Consider the following 19,442-nt stretch of genomic DNA (forward strand, 5'->3'; position numbering starts at 1 on the left):
ACACACACACACACACACACACACACACACACACACACACACACACACACACACACACACACACACACACACACACACACACACACACTCTTCAAAGAGTCCCAGAACAATCATCTTGAGCAAGTTGTAAGCTAACTGATTAAATACATGCCGACACCAGTGATGAGCAAAGGCTCTAGTGGCGCATTTCCACCGGAGGCTGCGGGTGCCGCACCGTTCGTGTTTCCACCGCCAAAGGTGTGCGTGATCCGGACTGAGCTGTATTGAGCCCGGGGCCGCACTCGTCTCACAGTACTCCTCCGTTGGGGTACTGAGACGCCTGAAGGGGTGCCGGCAGGTTCAAAGTACATACGCCGTCCGTTGATTGGTCAACAGAGTCATCACTTCCGTGCGACAGGGGGATAATAACAAACAAACACAGTACCCGCAAGGTATTTCTGGACACAGCGAAAGATTAGTTTAACCGAAAAAGTTTGCTGTCCTTCTTGGACATCCTACATTGTTGCTCTTTGTTCATTGTGTGCCTGCGTTCTTCTTTTTCTTGGATTTATTAGCAGGCTACACTATGTCGTGCTGCTATGAGATCATGATGCTTACGTAGCTGTCACGGCTATCGGCATACAGCTTAAACCCGCCCTACCATAAGGGTACTGTCGGCGGTAGGAACGCGAGCTGTAACTGAGCTGGGCTATACCACACCCTCACTACTGGGCTGAGGCATGCTGGAGTCCGAAGCGCACCCGCCGGTGGAAAAGGGGCACTAGGAGAGAAACTAGAACCCGAGGAGGAAAGGACAAATAGGTGAATTTAAATTGTGATTTGGATTGCCGCAAGCACATGCACACACTTTATGTTCCTGGCCAAAGAAACATCCAATTAAGATTAAGAAGATAAAAGAATTTAGCTTTTTACAGTCAACGTCATCACAACTTTGGGACCGAGAGGCATTGGCCCCAATCATTTAGACAAGTGATCAAACTTTATTTGGAATAAGCAGCATCAAAATGAGCGCTTGTGACGCGTCTGGTCAGACGAATCGATACCCAGCTGACACTTCCGTCAGGACCACGAGTGTTTGAGAGCCAGCGATGGGGTCAACGGCTTCAGGCTTTGAGACATGCATACGATGGCACAAAAGGCTCTCGTGTCCTCGTCGTTGGTGCGGTAGTCAACTCATCCTTCATGAATTACAATTGCAGAACCCGTGTGTCTGTCTGCCTGTCTGTGTGCAGTATCCTATATACACACATATACATGCAAAGTGTGTGTGACCGTGTCGTGTGTTCCCATGTGTGTGCGTCTGCATGCCTGCATCGTAACCAAACCATGCAAGGGCTGCCGCACATGAAAGCACGACTAGCTTACGGCTACCGCCGTTTCCATAGCGCACGCACGCCATTGTCAAGGTCGCAGAACGGCGTGCCAGGCTCAGGGGCTGAGGCTCGCCATTGGGAGATTGATCAATGAGCGCTGAACAATATTCAGACCATGTTCATCCCACGGGTATCCAATCGCATATCAGTGATGTTATCAGGTCTCCCTAGTTTGGCACAATGTCCCTTACCAAACTGTATTCACCAAAGGTGAATACAGAATAGGCCCACAATGCCTTTTTTATTGTGCTGCGTTAGGATATAATAATAATGGAAATTAATTGTCTAATTATACAATTATAGAATTATGCAATTATTTCAAAGAACACATGATGACGAATCACGCAGTTGAAATTTTTACTTTGGGATGCTGCCGATGTTTGTCATGAACACACATATTAGTTTGAGACACTGGCCATATAAATGATGTGTGCACCAATGAATAATAACCAACATAGCAGTGGAGAACTCTACTCTGCGTGTGCGGTGATGTTTGTCGGACACAACAACACACACACACTTATTGTATTAAGTTGCTTCTAATAGCCCTGTCAAATTCGAGACGTTGGATTTATTTGGTCTGTTTCAGACAGACGGAACACACACAATTATATATAATAGATTTGGTTATGCCGTTGATCTCCTGTGATTATGAACTCTATTTTTTAATGGAGACAGGGCATTCTCTGCCAATGCTCCCACACTATGGACATATGGAACCACCTATCACTCCACATCCGCTCTGCCCCATCCCTGCCCACGTTTAAAAAACACCTCAAAACATTCCTCTTCACTAAGTCCTTTGACCCCTAACCTCCCCTTCCCCTCTCCCCTTTTTTGTTAAGCGACCTTGGGTATCTTGAAAGGCGCAATCAAAATCCAAGTTGTCGTTATTATTATCATCATCATCATTATTTAATAGCTCATATACTTGTTTCAAAGAGTACATATTCGACAATGCTTCACAAATAGTTTCCCGAGCTTCACACACAATGTCCTTGTTCTTTGGTAAAACATTTGTTGAATATAAATATCAGCAACCTAATAGTATGACATATTGAATATAATATATAATATAATATAATATACTATACTCTTATAGAACAATATAGAACAAGACTAATCTAAAAATAAATCTATAAGCTATATTTTGATTTGCAAGCGAATATCGTCAAACTGAAATCACGGCCCTTAAAGCTGAATCTTGGGATTATTGTCCCTCACGCAGGCGTACTGTCAACGCAGCGATAGTGAAACAGTTGGCAGCTCCTGTCTCTTGTTAACGTTTTTTTGCACTCGATTTTGGTGGAACCAAAGGTGCGTTCAGAATCGCAAACATAGGCGAACGTTCGCGAACGATTTTAAACATTTTCCGTTAAACGAACATAAGCAAGCAAACGTTTACGAACATAGGCAAACTGTCTGAAGAGGTAGTTCTCCACAAACAGAGATGGATCGAGGACTGCAAGAGATTGAGGACCCGACATTCGTTGCCATGGCATTAAACTAAACTATATTGAAATCATTTACTCCTTTCCTACACAGAAAGCAATAGATAAAACGTTTCATATAGCCTATCTACACCCTTACTTCAACTGTTGTCTTTTGCATCCTAAAATGCGATTTGAACGTTATATCGCAGTAAGTGGGTACAACTTCGGTGACGTAGCCCTCTATTCTTGAATTTTCCGTACTGGTTGTCTGCAGTAGGCTTTCAACGAGGTCGACCACTTGCAAACCCTTTTCTGTAAACTCTTCCATTAACATGGAGGCTGCCGCTAATACCATGGCCTTCGTATCCATTTTTTTCTTTCACAGTTTGTTTAGAACGGTGTTCAAAAATCGTTCGAAATTAATTGTTTAATGTAAACGCGTTCGTTGCGAACGTCTATGTTCGCTGAACTTGAACGCACCTCAAGTGTGTGATGTATGCGTGTGAGTGTTCCTCAGTGCTCACCCGTGCGTCGTAGTCCAGCACAAAGGGTGGGATGTCTATCTCCTCAGGTCTCATGCAGGTGAGCAGCTGGCGCAGACTGTCCAGATAGTGAACCTTCTCCTTCAGACCAGACACACTGAAGGACGTGAAGAACCAGGTCGAGAGCTGCGGGGAGAGAGAGCATGAGAGAGAGAGAGATGGAGCGAGAGAGACAGAGAGATTGAACGAGAGAGACAGAGAGAGGGAGAGAGATGGAGCGAGAGACAGATTGAACAAGAGAGAGAGACGGAGTGAAAGAGACAGAGAGTGAGAGTGAGTGAGTGAGAGAGTGAAAGTGAGTGTGAACAGGAGATAGAAAAGATGTAGACCAAGAAAGGGAAATAGAGCAATGGACAGACCCAAAGAGAGAGAAGAGAGAAATATGGAGTAAAACATGTAAAATGCAGAGTTTATATTTGAATGTTAATGGTGTGCTACATGTTTACAGTGTACAGTATGTGATCGTGTAAAACAGTATGTGATGTTTACTGTGTACATTAAGTGATGTTTACTTTGTACAGTGTATGTCGTTTGATCTATTCAGTCTGTTATGTTTACTGTGTCGTAAAGTAAGAAGTTTACCGTGCACAGTAGGTGGTGTTTACCGTGTTGTAAAGTATGTGATGCTTACTGAGTACATTAGGTTATGTGTGTGCGTGTTTGTGCGAGTGAAGGGCAGGCTTTAGGACCATGGGGTTCTGAGCAGAAGACAGGAACTTTGGGTTACTTAACGTAATCCCTGGTTCTTTGATAACAGAGTGAGGTGTTTCACCAACACGTCCCTCCTTGCATTTACACGGAAAGAAACCGGTATAGAATGATTTGAGAAGGGCGGGTCGACTGTATAAGTGCAGGGGGCGGGACCCTGTGGCACAGTCCGACCTGTCTGTCAAGGACAGACGTGGTGCAATTGGAGCTTCCAGTAGTAGGTCACGCCTAGGCGATTCCCATAGTGAAACACCTCACTCTGTTATCAAAGAACCAGGGATTACGTTAAGTAACCCAAAGTTATTTTCTAACTTCGCTCAGTGTTTCACGATGGGAGATATAGACCACTCCCGTATTGCATATGTCTCCCGAAGCTATGCAAATTCAGCCAGGCATCAAACATCACTTTGAGTCTGGTGAGATTGTCTCCAGCACGGCTTGAGAAACAGAAGGCCCTGAGACATCCAGCCTATAGAACCTAACAAAGGTGTGAGGCGTAGCCCAGCTCGCCGCAGCACAAATGTCATGCACCGACACTCCCCTGAATAAGGCCCTGCAGGCTTATCGCCAAAGCCAACATGACAAGCTGAGATGGCCGCCAAGTACACTTTAATCGTGGAAAAGGCCTTACCCTTTTCCAATAATCCCTGTAGGAAACACAGTAGGTCCACCATAGAACACTGATATGGAATGGCGTGCCTCGAGTCGCACCAGTCCTCAAAAACCCGCCACTTGCCCCTTTAGAGCCGGCGAGTGGAAAGGGCCCTTGCATTCGGAATGGTGTCAACGACCTGTGCAGGCAGGCCTGCCACATTCAAGTTCCACCTCTCACGGGCCAAGCCCAGAGCGCTACGCGGTCCGGGTGCGGATGGTAAATCTCCCTGCCCGCTTGGGAGAGGAGACCCCTGCGCAGGGGAAGGGGCCATGGGTCGCCCGCCAGGAGTTGCACTATTTCCGCCACCCAATGTTTGGATGGCCACCGCGGCGCTATCAGGATTAGCGACAGACTCTGTTCTCTCACCCTGGCTAGGGTGGGGGAGATCAGGCTGAGAGGGGGGAAGGCATATAGCAGCACGTTTGGCCATGGATGGGCCAGCGCATCTACCCCTAGGGGAGCCCTTACATCTGACAGGGAGAAAAACAACGGGCACCGAGTGTTTTCCAGCGAGGCGAAGAGATCTACGGCTGCCAAGCCGTATCTCCGCCATATTTGTCCCACAACCTGTGGATAAAGAGTCCATTCCCCGTACAGGGGGTTTCCTCTGGACATAAGATCTGCTCCTCTGTTCAGGACACCCGGTACATGGGTCGCCCGAAGGGACAGGAGTCTGGTGCTGCTCCACAAGATCATTTCTCGAGCTAACTCGTGTAGTTTCAGTGAGCGAGTGCCGCCCTGCCGGTTGGCGTATGCCACTACAGTGGAATTGTCTGTCTTTACCAAGAAATGGCGGCCGTGGATAAATTGCAGGAAGTGTTTTAGAGCAAGGAACACTGCCCAAAGTTCTAGGAGGTTTATGTGAGCCTGAGCTAGATCGCGACTCCAGGTGCCGTTCACTGCTCTGCCCATCATTGTCGCACCCCACCCTGACAAGGACGCGTCCGTTGTCATGGTTACCCTGGACGACACCGCCCCCAGCGGGACGCCCGCTGTCAGAACCGTGCACACCGACCACGGGCGGAGAGCGGTAACACACGCTGGTGTTACTTTCACCTTGCGATTCAGGTGGCGACGGGAGCACAGACGTAGTGCTGCGACCCAGCGCTGAAAATCTCTCATCATCAGAAGACCCAAATGCACTACTGATATCACCGAAGCCATAAAGCCAAGCAGGCGTAGGCATAACCTGAACGATACGGTCTCTCCCCGCCTGAAGAGGGAGAGACACTGCGTGAGAGACGTTAGTCTGCTCTCTGATAGTGTGACGCGATAAGAGAGAGAGTCTATGTGGAGACCCAAATATTCCGCACATTGTGCGGGGTCCACACGGCTCTTTTCCCAATTTATGCTGAATCCCAGAGTCCTCAGATGATTTACCACCGTAGTAGAATCTCTGCCTGTTCGCGTGAACTGGAACATATCAGATAATCGTCCAGATAAGAGAATATTCTGATGCCGCTGTTTCTTAACGGTGACAGTGCTGCCTCCACACACCTGCTGAACACTCTCGAGGCCAACGATAGCCCGAACGGGACCACTTGGTATTCGTAAGCCCTGTTCTGAAAAGTGAACCGGAGAAATTTTCGGTGTGCGGGATAGATGGCAATGTGAAAATATGTGTCTGACAGATAGTTACAAACCAATCCCCTGGACGGATTGAACGACAGAGCAATTTGTGTGTTAACATCCTGAACGTGTATTTGCGCAGATGTCTGTTTAACACACGGAGATCTAATATGGGGCGAAGGGACGAGCTCCCTCTCTTCGGAATGAGAAAATAACGGGAGTAAAAACCCTGTTGAGCTTGCTCTTTCGGGACAGCCCTGATCGCTTGTTTTCGCAGCAGGGACGATATTTCGTCCGCTAGGATTCGTGCCGAATCCCCACTGGCCATAGAAACCAACACGCCGTTGCATCTGGGTGGTTTCATAGCAAACTGCAGTCTGTAACCCTGGGAAACCGTAGACAGGATCCACGGGTGAACTGCGCCACTGTTCCACTCGCATAGCGAGCGGGCTCATGTGATCGCGCCCCAACGACGTCACCCTCGGGACGCAAGGGGAGAGGTCTGCCCTCACAGGAGAAGCATGAGCTCCCCCCATGAGAATGTAGGGACCAAGACATCGTTTTATTTTGTTTTGTTTTGTGCATTTCACCCTTGGCTCTGGGCCTGGTTGCGAAAATGCAGGGTTTATTGTGTGACACTGGGAAAATGCTTGGTGGCACTGTGTCAATTGTTGCCCCTGTCTCAGTTCGCCCTGAACGTGAGGCGAGAGAGACTGAGAAAGGGCCCCTGGAGAACTTGAACATATCCAGGTCCCTGAACCATGGAACTCGGGGCTTTGCTCTACCCCCCCAAGCTTTCTTTTCTTCATGGGAGGGGGAGAGAGAGAAGCTGGGATTGCTAGGTCGCATGCTTCTTCTTCCCCTCCCCGGGGTGGGGAGAGCGGTTCCTGGCTGCCGCAGCAGCGAAGGAGTGTTTGCCCCATGGCCTTCGGTTCTCTGACCAAGGCTGTTGGTCGGCCTCTGGGCCAGCTGCGTGGGCTGGTCTGTAGGCTTTCTGAGGCCTGTTTCCCCCTTGTTTTCCCCTTGCTGCCGCCGCGGCGGCCGCAAAGCCTGACCTCGCTGGCTGGGGTGGGCGGGGAGCCTGTTTTCGGGCACTGCTCCATTTTTCCAGCACTGGACCAAACAGACCCTTGGTTGGGTCATATGCAGCATCCATGACCTCGGCTTTCTGCGCGTCACTCAGACCGGAGAGACTGAGCCATAACGCTCTCTCACCCCAGACTGCGAGTCCCATGACTCGACCACAGCCCTGAACTGCTCCCCGTGAGGAGCGTAGGACCAGGTCATTGACGATGCAAATTTCATCCCAGAGGGCAGGGTTGGGTGACCCAGAGTCTAGCTGGCGACCCATTTCCTCTAGGATTTCAGCCTGATATGCAGACAGTAGTGTCATGGCATTGAGCGAGCATACCGACTGCGCTGCATATTTATACATCCTCTGGTAAGTGGAAGCGGTGAGGCGGTCCATCTTACCAGGCAGGGAGATGCCGGAAGAGGCGGAGAGAGAGCGACGATTCGGGTGGAGGTGGTAAGCCACTGAAGGCTCCACAGCTGGGGGTTCGGCCAGCCCCAGCTCACCCATCCCGTGGATCTCCAGCTTTGAGCAGCCCTTGGTTGGAAGCTTGCTCTTAAATGGGCTGGACCAGTAGCGGCTCATTTCCTTCATGAAGATGGGAACTGCTGGTAAGAGCTGCTTAGAAGGCGGCTGGGCTGGTGGAAGCCTCTTGCCGTCGTACAGGTCTCTCTCTGCCCCTTCAGCATCAGGGGCTGCAGGCCATTGAATGCCTAGTTTTGCAGCGGCCCGTTTGCACACCTCGTACAGGTTACCGTCTACCGGTTGTACAGCGTCAGAGGCGCTAGGGGGTCTGGACAGTTGGACCGGAAAAGTGGAGTCGTCCTCCTCCTCCTCAATTCCGTCCATGTCGAGGAGGTCAAAGTTGGCGTCGCTGTCGCCCTCTGCGTCCTCAGTGCCCGGTTCCGCCTCGAGAATTAAATCATCGAATAGCGGGGGCACGAGCGGGGATGCCTCCTCCATCATGTCCGCCCAGCTCGTTGTCGCGTGGGACTGATGGGTGCTCGTTGAGGCTATAGCGGGGGCACCCGCCAGGCAGGGATCCTGGTTGTTAGCCACCGTCACCCTTAGCCTCCTTTCCAGAATTTTCTCCGGCATCGATGTGCAGTGAGCGCATGAATGCGGGTCCACTAGCGAAGCTTGAGCGTGTTTAATGCCCATGCACGCTATGCACATGGGGTGGGGGTCCCGGCCTGATATGGAGGCCCCACATGACGCGGGGCACAGGCGGGATACAGCCTCCCTAGCCTTCGGCTCCGACCCTTTGGTGGGGGTGGCGGGCGAAGGCATACCGCAGAGTTCACTCGCCGTGATGCGTTCGTTATACTCCGGGTGTTTTGGCTCAGCCAACAAGCTAATGTGTACTGTGCCGTGGTAAGCTCGCCTTGGCGCGTTAGCCGATAAGCTACACCGTAAACCAGTGACACCTGTAAACAAATACAGGGTAACCGGAGAAGCAGCTCGCCTTTATGCGGACACTGCCCAGCGGGTGTAGTAACAGATAGCTTCTTACGAAGTTATTACTCAGCTGAACCAGGTTAAAAGCCTACGACTGCGTTCGGCGACGGAATCCTTGACGGCCCGTCTGTGAACTGTTAAGCAGTTTAAAGCTAACCTAGATGAGCTGAGGGAGCTTGAGTAGCTTTCTCACGGGAAGAAAGCGAGAATGATTTGAGGAGGGCGGGTCGACTGTATAAGTGCAGGGGGTGGGACCCTGTGGCACAGTCCGACCTGTCTGTCAAGGACAGACGTGGTGCAATTGGAGCTTCCAGTAGTAGGTCAAGCCTAAGCGATTCCCATAGTGAAACACCGAGCAAAGTTTGAAAAAGAACCTACCTTGGCTCTGAACGTGGGATGGACAAAGTAGAAGGCCCTCAAGTTTTTCTTAAACCTGAACATGGACACACACGTGAACACACACACACACACAAACACACACACACGCACACACACACACACACAGGGACGAACCCAAAATTCATAACCTCGATTATATTTCAATTACTGAAACGCTACAACAATGTTTTAATACTTTGGAATTAGTCACAGGACCATGGGAATTCCTGCAAAGATATCTTCTCTAAACAGGTGTTGTTGAAGTAGTAAAGTGGTTAGGATGATGAGACTTCATAATTGCTTACATATAGCTACTGCTGCCGGGTAGTAGGACTTGTACTGGGGTATGTCTTCAACAGTGTTAGCTTAACTGGCTACACTCCAAAAGCACAATCGAACCGTACAAACGAACCCAATGACCGTGAAACTACACCATTAACCACACACACACACACACACACACACACACACACACACACACACACACACACACACACACACACACACACACACACACACACACACACACACACACACACACACACACACACACACACACACACAGCGGTATCTTGGGATGATCTATATTTGTGAATCAAACGTGAGCCCTTATCACCCAGGATCTGTGACTCATGCACAACGGTCTCTCTTTCTCATACTCAAAATGGCCATATTTGACTCTGGTCAGCTCTTTTTTCCCCGCAGATCATTTGTCTTTCCAACAGAGCAAGCCTCTCCCCTACAAAACACCCACACTGACTTTGCATTCTAATGTGAACACGTGTCCCTTATTGCATTGATCCAGGTTGCATTGATCCAACGTCATGCTTAACATCTCAGTAAGAAATGGAAAGCTGGGAAACTAACCCCTGAAGAGTTACATCACAACGTAGGATAAAAAAAAACCTATTTTTGTGTTTGTTTTAAACGTCTTAGTACTACATAACAAGATGTTTTAAACATCTTAGCATTTCTACTATGATTTTTTTCCATAATCGAGCAGCCCTAGATCCCCAACAAAGTAGTCTGTTAAGTTTAGTCCCTTTCCCTAAAAAACACTGCCAAGATAACAGCACTCACTGTACAGCCCTCTGGGTGCAGACACAGTACCCCGGGGTGCATGAACACACTCGACACGCATATACAGAGAGCTCTGACAGGCCAGAACCAAACACCTGCTTTTGGCAGTGACATCTCTCCCAGCGCTGCTCTATAAACCGGTTTCTACACCATCCACCTGTTTCCTGGTGCTGAAGGAGCACAGTAAGGCAGCCCAGGTAGCCTGTTGTAGGGTCAACTGTCACAGGTCCGCTTTGGCTGAAGCCTGATACCTGCTGATCCTAGCAGCACTAAACTAGGAGTCTGATTCTTGTCTGTCCCTATTGTGTGCTGCTTTGTGATGCTTTATGTATTCTTGCATTCTGTCACTGTTGTGTGTGTTACTGGCTGTTATAGTTGTGTGATGATGAAAAATCTCTTGCTGGTTTCCCCTTGTGATGTATAGCTTTGTGGAAAATAATTTCCCCCAGGGGACAATAAAACCGACTAACCAAAAAACGATATAATACCGTAACTTACAAAAAACTGGCTTAAAATCGTACACACTAAAGTCCCTTTTAATTTTACTTTAGAGTGCCTTTTCAGAGTCAATTTCGACGTTGCGGGCAGGCTCTTATTATGGGTGTGGTTTTACTGTGGGCAGGGTCTTAACATGGTGGGCGGGTCTTACTTGGCGTCTACAATATCGTAGAGGTTCTTCAGGAAGTCTGTGTCCAGGTGGTTGTGTTCGCCGGTCAGCGTGTGGAAGTACACCATCACATACTCCTTCACCGCAACATGGTCCATCACATGGATGAAGTAGAGCAGCGCCTGGACACACAAACATATATGTAGAAAAAGCCATATAGATACACACATAAAGACATGCAGATAAAAACACACCAGCATTAGGCTGGTAGTGTGACTATGCTATTTATGCTATTTATGCTCTTAGCTACTTCTATTTTATTGTTTATTGCATAAACCATGGAAGGAGCAGGCAATGCAAGCCTTTCACTGCTAGTTGTACATCTGTGACTTTGTGAGTGGCTAACAAGGCATGAACCCGGAGGTCCTAGGGGGAGGAGAGGGGGAACTCACCTTCTCCAGGTCAATGATGCTGACGGGGATGTTCCTGCCTATCACTACCACCACCGTCCGGCCACACAGGTCCACTCCTATAGACAAGCACACACACAAACAAACTTAACAATGCTCCAGAATACAGAAGTTGGCTAGCATGGAGGTATGGGTGTTTTCTAAAAACATCCAGGACATTCACATTGACAACCTTCTATGGTTAAACAGATGAACGAGGTTGCCATCTACTGGTAGGTTGGGCAAATTACACTGGTACGGATTAATATACAGGTCAGAAGTGACAGACGGAGGGAGAGATCTTACCAGTTTGGTATAAAGCCTTCAGGGCTGCTATGTCTGACAGATCTTCTGCTCTAGCTCGCCCCAGCCAGCGGTTATAACTAGGAGGGAGGGAGAAAGGAAGACATAGTTGAGATAATCTAAAGGTGAGAAATGTTGGTTTCTCTCTCTAGCTATACTCATTGCAAGGCCTTCTCATCTGACACAGAAAGCCTGGAACAGAGTGCATCAAATGTTTTTGATTGGTGAGAGAGAGGGCTCCATAGGACGCTGCTTTGTTGAGTTCTTAGTAAAAAAACGACACAAGTTATTGTCAGGTTCTTATTATTTTCTCTCCGGTGACCAAAGGCTGGCGTCCACAGTTTTTAGGAAGTAAGAGAACAGAAATAGTATTGTGATAGATCGCAATAACGCTAAAATTCATGACCCTCTCTCAGATTCTTTCTATCATCATATTTTCCAATCATGGTTATTCTAGATCGCCAATATATCTAGATGCAGCATGTACCTTTAAAAATTATTATCTCGTTATCTTTAATATTCCAATCCAAATATATATCCATATCCATAATGTTAACTCCCCTTATGGAGTGCAGAGCAACATTTTGGATGGCAGGCACAGGGTGTGTCAGATCCGTGGAAAAGAGACGTCCAACTGGTTTTAAAATTCACTCATCACTCATTATGATTAACGGGGCTAAGTGGGTAAAACATAAGTTCATCACTGAACTATATTACAGCTTTATTGCTCGATCTGACAGCTCTATTACTTGATATAAACCAAAGTAGTCCAGGCGGGTAAACACATTATTTCCAACTTACTTTTAAGACGTGCTTGCATGCAAAACCCCTGATATTGTCAATGAAAATCAAATTAGAATATCCCTTCAATTGACATATACAATCTGATGACTATTTTGCCTACTGTCCGCCTGTAAAGGTCCCATGGCATGCTACTTTATGGATGCTTTAATATAGACTAGAGTTTTCGCTCACGCGTTGCGCACGCTCAACCTCTAGTTGTAATTAAACCCAAAGCAATAATGTAAAAGTAACACATTTCTGGGCGGATAATATAATAACATTTTGCCTATCATTTTTCAACTTATAACATTCGTTCACCACAAATGACTCTTAAAAGCAGTGCCAACATTTAAATATTTTTTAACCATTCAGCGAACGAAAAGGCAACAGGTTGATTATCATTTAGGGGGCCACTCAATGACATGCAGAAACGTCATCAACACGCCCACTGAAGTGATGTGTGAAATACAGACTTTCTACTCCTCATTCACATATAAGGTAATTTACCTTTCCTACGGAGAAAATACTACCCCAGGGGTAGTATTATTCAGGAGATTTCCAGGGTACAAATGTCCGGATATGTTGTTCACAAATACGGCCCATCAGGAGAATATCAGGACTTACACGTGTGTCTGAAAGCAGCTAGTGTGTGAGCATTTGATTACATTATAAAATTTAAATTTAGGGTAACAGGGGTAATTATTCAATTGAAAGTGTAGTTTACCTATGCATGCAAATCAATTATTAAATAGTTTATACTGTTATTCAGGGTTGAAAAGTGCAAATACTATTGGTTAGTTGAAAATAATAATCATCATTGAGATTAAACATCTCTTCCAGGGTCCTGGCGTTTCAGGCGGCTCAAGGAGAAGAGTAATATTCCATTTGAGCAACAAAGTGTAGTCTTCTGGTAGACACTATTGACATAATTCACCATACTGTGTTATTTACATGTTTTCGCTCTTTGTTTTTGTAATATAGTAGTATAGTTACTTAGTAACTGGTGCGACAGTCCTGCTATTATAGTAGTAAGATATTAGTGGGCCCCTAACACAGTATTTGAAGACGTTCCCGAAATTCAGCCGTGGTGCAGAATTAAAGCTTTCCTCAAACGCACCGTTTTGATGTCTGTAGCTTTAATGCAAATGAGGAGGAGAGAGGCGGGTCAAGGAGGAGGGTGGGGGTGTGGCCCTGAGCAGCTTGCGGCCACAATACCATGCGCTCTGTTTACAGCGGATGTATCACAATGGTGAGGCGCATACAGCCTTTGGCAGTGTTCTGTATATATTCTAGAACACTCCGGGTGTTCCGGCGGTAGTCCTTGAGCTCTATATCAAAATAATATCATATTATGCATAGATATCTATATCATTTAATACATATTATCATGGCCAAAAGCTGTGTGCGCCTCCAGACGATATTATGAATCTCAAACGACTGTGACGGGTTCTCCGACGTTTCTGGTTCTTCCACTTCCTCATCAATCTGAAGTAGACTGAAACGCGACATGGAGGAGAAAGGGATTGTTGTCCGCGATTGTTGTCCGCGATTGTCTCCCGCCGGAGCTTGCTGCCCGCCGCCGAGGGACCACCTCGGCAGCGGGCAGCAGGGCGGCTCCAGCGGGAGAGAATCGCGGCCAACAATCGCTTTCTCCTCCATGTCGTGGTTCATGTACTTAAGGGAGTCAAAGCCAAAGTTCCTTTCCCCCCCCCAATTCCTTCTCAACCATGGCTGATATAACCCCCACTACAGTCTCATTGTGGAAATACCAGAGACGTCTGAGAACCGAGATGTTATGCGCCATAACACCAACAGCAGAACGGTTATACAAATAACAAAGAATTGTACAACACTTGCGTTACAGTCTGTGCAATCTCACACACAAACACCCACACACACACACACGTGGTGTTTGCACGTTCGTAGCTCATTGTCTCATTGTCGGGCCAAATGCTGTGAGGCGATTGGTTGGTGGAGGTTGTTGGACTCACTTCCTCTGGTGCTGTTTCTGCATGGCTGCGTCTGATAGGTTGCCCTGCAGGATGAGGCGGCGCTGTTTGTCCACGTCCCCCTCCATCCGGGAGAACGCATGCTGACCCACCTGGGCCATGTCCTGGTCCAGACTGTCCTGCTCGTACTCCTCTGGACACCCACACACCAAGGTTATTATATTGGTAACCAAAGCAACAAACAATGAAAGTTTAGGGTTTTTTCGGTAACTGAAATAACTATAAATAAACTTGGCTTTACAAAGACATTGTCTTTCAGAATTTGTCTTTTGTAAAAGATTCTTTCATAAAATATTGTCAATAAATGTTTTAAATGATATTTTGTTGAGCTTTTATTACACAATTCTTTTTCAGACTTTGTTTAATCTCGCCCCAAAACAATATAAAAACGATTAAATGCATACAGCACAATCAAACACATACACAGGCATAAAGATCAGAAAATGAGTAATTGCACATTACTTATGATCATTATCTTGGGGGCTACAACCAGGACTTGGTCTTGTAACTTATAGAGCAGCAGTGGCTCTAGGACAGGACCTTTTCTGGTGCCCCTCTTGACTATCTGTAGATCTACAACCTGGACTTGTTCTGCTACCTTCTGGACCAGCTGTAGATCTAGAATCGGGACTGAACAGGTCTGGTCTGGTACCTTCTTGGTTCCCTGGTTTCTCTGTGATGCGGATCTGTCTCTCAGGAATGATGGGTTCTCCCTCAGAGTTCCCGATGTCGCCCGGGACGAGGGGCAGACTGGCCCGCTCCTCTTCCTCGGAGCGGGGGAAGTATAGAGGTAGCAATTTCTTGTAGACCGGCTGTGGAAAACGGAATACATGTTACAGAGTGTTAATTCAGAGGGCAGGGCTAAGCATCATGGGTATAGAACAGGCGGAGCTTGGGTCGTTGACCCACCTCTTCGTCTTCTGATACTGCAAACACCACCGTCTCAACGCCCTCGCCATGGTTCTCTAAGAACCTGCGTACCGTCCCTATAGCACACAAACAAAGTGAAAACATCCGTAGCATTCTAATTTACACACTATTTATATTCCTGAATACACTTGTAGCTGTGCTCATTACATTCCTGTAAAACATATCATTGAATTAACATACATGTACATGTGTAGTGTGTGTGACGGTTTGTATGTGTGTCTTACTGAATGCGATGTGTGTTGCTTCCTCCAGAGGGTAGCCTCGCTTCACGGTGCTGACAACACACAGTCCCACGGAGGCCATAGACTGCTCTCTGTTCACACACACACACACACACACACACACACACACACACACACACACACACACACACACACACACACACACACACACACACACACACACACACACACACACACACACACACACACACACAGAGTTTAATCATAGACTAAAGCCCCCATTCACAAATAGTTCCTGGTCAATTACTTGGATAACCTTCCAGGCAGGCAGGCACCTCTAGCGATTTCCACTATTCACATTTGCAGCTAGGTTCTGGAAGATTAATCTTGCGCCCATTCACGTACGGCATAACAACGCTGGAATAGATGGGACAAGGCACAGCCCAGCAGATGGCGGTAATGCAGCCAGTCATGGACAAAGGAGCTCCCTTATTTCAGAAGGTTTCCCGTTTCCAATCATTCTTGAAAAAAATGAGCTTTGCAAACAAAATAAGCTATAATGAGTGTTTTGACTGGTTGACTTTATCCTGTCTTTTGTCAGACAGACATAACCACATTGTTACTGCTTGCGTGCGTACGTGCATGTGCGCGTTGGTTAATGCAGATCTGTATTGTTCCCATTTAAATATTACAATGTATCACATCCTTCTTTGACAAAAAGCTGACCATAGTCATTTGTCTTACTTCACACACACAAGTGAATGACTAACAGACAGACAAACAGATGGATTTTACAGACAGGCAGACAGATAGACAGGCAGGTCATACAAACAGACATACAGAGATGCAAGTTATACATACAGTCAGAAAGACAGACAGACATACAGACAGGCAGTTCATAGAGACAGACAGACGGGTCTTACAGGGCCAGCTGCAGTATGTTCCGGTAACAGCTGAACAGAGAGCTCTCGGCCGCCGTGCGGTACTTGGTCTTGTATTTTGGTCCCACAGTGTGAATAATAAACCAGGCCGCCAGGTTAAAGCCCTTGGTCACCTTGACCTCTCCTGTACGGCAGCCTGTTGAGGACAAAACAGTGGATTACTATTACATCCATTCAGCTATTGTCATTTAGGATACGCCCTTATCCCTACAGTGAATATAGAGACAAGTCAATAAGGACGTGTCCCATCCTATCATTGGCATGTGGGTTGATCGTCTCGACATTGTTACTCCAAACAAGATACACCCATTGTCAAGTTGGGACACCCTACTCAACGTGGGAACGTGTAAAACAGAGGGGTATGGCGGATTGGTTTGGGGTAGGAGAGACATGAAATAAAGGCCTGTACATGCTCGGAGGACTGCAGCACGTAAGCAACACAACAAGGGGTCTGCAACACCAAGTAGCAACATGGTTGCAGCGCCACGTCATGTACATGTCGATTAAATAAAAATATGTGACAGCTACACAACAACCACTTAGATGTTGCGGATCAGTGGTGAATTGACAGCTGAGGGCACGTGGGAAAACCCCTAGCTGCAGGCTACAGTTAACCTAGCTTAGTGTTGATCTAATCAAATCACATGCATAGGGCTAGGGTTAGCAGTAGATCTAGAACAAGGACTGATCAGGTCTATTCTTGATTAGCAGTAGCTCTAGAACAAGGACATGTTCTGGTCCATTCTAGATCAGCAGTAGCTCTAGAACCAAGAATTGGTCTGGTACAAATTAGATCTATCAGCGCCCCCCTGGATTACCTTTGAGTTTGAGCAGCTCGTCCCGAAGCTCAGGCCCAGCGTGGTGGAGGACGCTGTCTGAGACGGGGTTCTTGTCACTCAGAGATTCATTGCTGGTGTTGACCACTGCTGTGCAGTTCAGCAGCGCTACGTCACCCACACTGTGAGGGAACATCACAGACACACACAGAAGTTAGACTTGAATTTGAACCTTCTACAATGAATTCAGATTCATGTCATTAGGAGTTAGGAAGACTACAGGTAGGAAGATTGTGGACGTTAAAGGGGACCTATTATGCTTTTTCGACTTTTATGACCTATAAACGTTGTTATAATGTTTGATAGTCAGGTTTAACCATACACAAAAAACGATGTAGACTTTCGGGAAACTCTTCCCCTCATCTGGGCGCTTTCAGCATTCTCTGTCAACGCTCGGTTTCGTCCTTCTCCGCCCCCTAGCCCCCCTCCTGCCAATCCAACTCCGTTGTGATTGGTTACCTTCCTTGAAGCGCGCGCGCGGGCAGATTTGACCAGGCATATGGGGGCGCGGCAGGAGTACATCTACGTAGATGATTTCCCGGAAATGTGAACAAGTGAATCGCAAACGTTTTCCCGAGTGTTTAGCGCTCTGCACAGCCACCTCAGACTGTCAGCAGGGAATACGTCGAAATGCATGTACGTCATTATTTTACACTTTAGTATGGTTACCCATGACTATCAATCATTATAACAACGTTTATAGGTCATAAAAGTCGAAAAAGCATAATAGGTCCCCTTTAAGGATCAAACCCAGTGCCTTTCGGCAGTGAGTTACACACCAACGGCCAACCCTATCCCATCTTATTGTGGCCAAGACAATAACTAGCTGAAAGGCAAACCCCAATGTCCACAGCCTGATGATACCAAATGCGTAAGCCCTACTTTCTGCTTAATGACCTTTAGCTCAGTTCCCTGTTGCTTTGGATTACAGAATCAGCTAGTGACTAGTACAATAGTCATCTGGGATCCAGCACTAGATTATAGCAGAACTTCTGGAGGAGATTGCATGGGGCCTGGGCCGGAAACCAAAAACTGATGGGGCAGAATTCAACAGTGTTTCCTGTTTTGTTACTTACAAATTCTATTGAGGAATAGTCCTTCATAGGCTTTTTTGAAGGGGATTGTGTGTAAGTGTATACAGTGGCCAGTCTACTGAGAGTTTAGCACTTTTTTAGAGTTTACCAATGCTGGGCGAGTTTGTCAATTGTGTGCTTACTGCTTGAATGGTCAAAACAAATATGAAGAGAAGGAACGTGAAGCAACCCATTCACCTGGATTTAAGCTTGGCTTTAGATATGAATCAAATATATTAATCTAATGTAGTAATGGTTGTTGTGCATGCTAGTCAATCAGCAGATGGATAAATACTAAATACATCTTGCAGCAGCAAAACGACTGAATAATTTCTGCTCTGATATCGATATTCTTTCAAACAATTTAACATCTTAGTGATCCAGAAGCTAATCTCCTTTGAGTTTAGCAACATGTGCATTCCTCTCCCTGGTCCCTGGGTCCTGTGATGCCAAGAGGTTGGTAGCAAAAGAGGAAGTGGGGCTCAAATCGAACGCACGAGACCCGGCCTTAAACAAGGCCTTTTCAACAGAGAACCAAGGGGGTCTTAGCATAATGCAGTCACATGACGCACAGCGCTTCTGAAACAGCCGTAAAAAAACAGAGTTCCCCAGAGGAAGGTTATAAATAGATAAGGTGAGACACAGTGTCACCAATGACAGGAGAGTATATTGTCCTCTCTTTGTATTATCCATTTGCCAGTAATCCTTTTGTACTGTTTTTATGTATTGCAAGTCCATATTTTTTTGTAATTATGTTAATGTTTTGATTCGAAGCACCATCGTGCTTGTAATAAGAAAGTCCTATATAATAGTTGTTGTTGTTTTTTTGGTTTTTAAACCAACCCCACTACCTTGCAGTTACAGTATGTTTACTACTGGATTTACTTTCTCATAAGGATTTTAAACATCAGTCCTTTGCTACCTGGGGGATGGGTCCTACACGGGGTCACCTGATATGCATATATGTCTCAGGAGAATGCTCACTTATAAGCTATAGATATTTTATGATTTTGATAATAACAAAAAGACTTGCACATAGCACATTTAGTCTGATGGGACGA

At 46.7% G+C, this 19,442-nt stretch overlaps 1 protein-coding gene across 3 annotated transcripts in view; it reads right to left on the reverse strand.

Moving 5' to 3' along the window:
• Nucleotides 1-19,442, reverse strand: part of gdap2 (ganglioside induced differentiation associated protein 2) — a 28,136-nt gene that overhangs the window by 5,932 nt on the left and 2,762 nt on the right. For all 3 annotated transcript variants that reach the window (XM_056579265.1, XM_056579266.1, XM_056579264.1), the window contains exons 3-13: nt 17,291-17,430; nt 16,455-16,608; nt 15,574-15,662; nt 15,329-15,405; nt 15,072-15,231; nt 14,402-14,552; nt 11,631-11,707; nt 11,328-11,404; nt 10,918-11,057; nt 9,189-9,243; nt 3,331-3,474 (exon numbers count right to left, since the gene is read on the reverse strand). In XM_056579265.1, the coding sequence (XP_056435240.1) occupies nt 3,331-3,474; nt 9,189-9,243; nt 10,918-11,057; nt 11,328-11,404; nt 11,631-11,707; nt 14,402-14,552; nt 15,072-15,231; nt 15,329-15,405; nt 15,574-15,662; nt 16,455-16,608; nt 17,291-17,430 (1,264 nt within the window). The remainder of the gene's footprint in view (nt 1-3,330; nt 3,475-9,188; nt 9,244-10,917; nt 11,058-11,327; nt 11,405-11,630; nt 11,708-14,401; nt 14,553-15,071; nt 15,232-15,328; nt 15,406-15,573; nt 15,663-16,454; nt 16,609-17,290; nt 17,431-19,442) is intronic.

Source organism: Gadus chalcogrammus, chromosome 20 (genome assembly GCF_026213295.1).
Source record: "Gadus chalcogrammus isolate NIFS_2021 chromosome 20, NIFS_Gcha_1.0, whole genome shotgun sequence".
NCBI lineage: Eukaryota > Metazoa > Chordata > Actinopteri > Gadiformes > Gadidae > Gadus > Gadus chalcogrammus.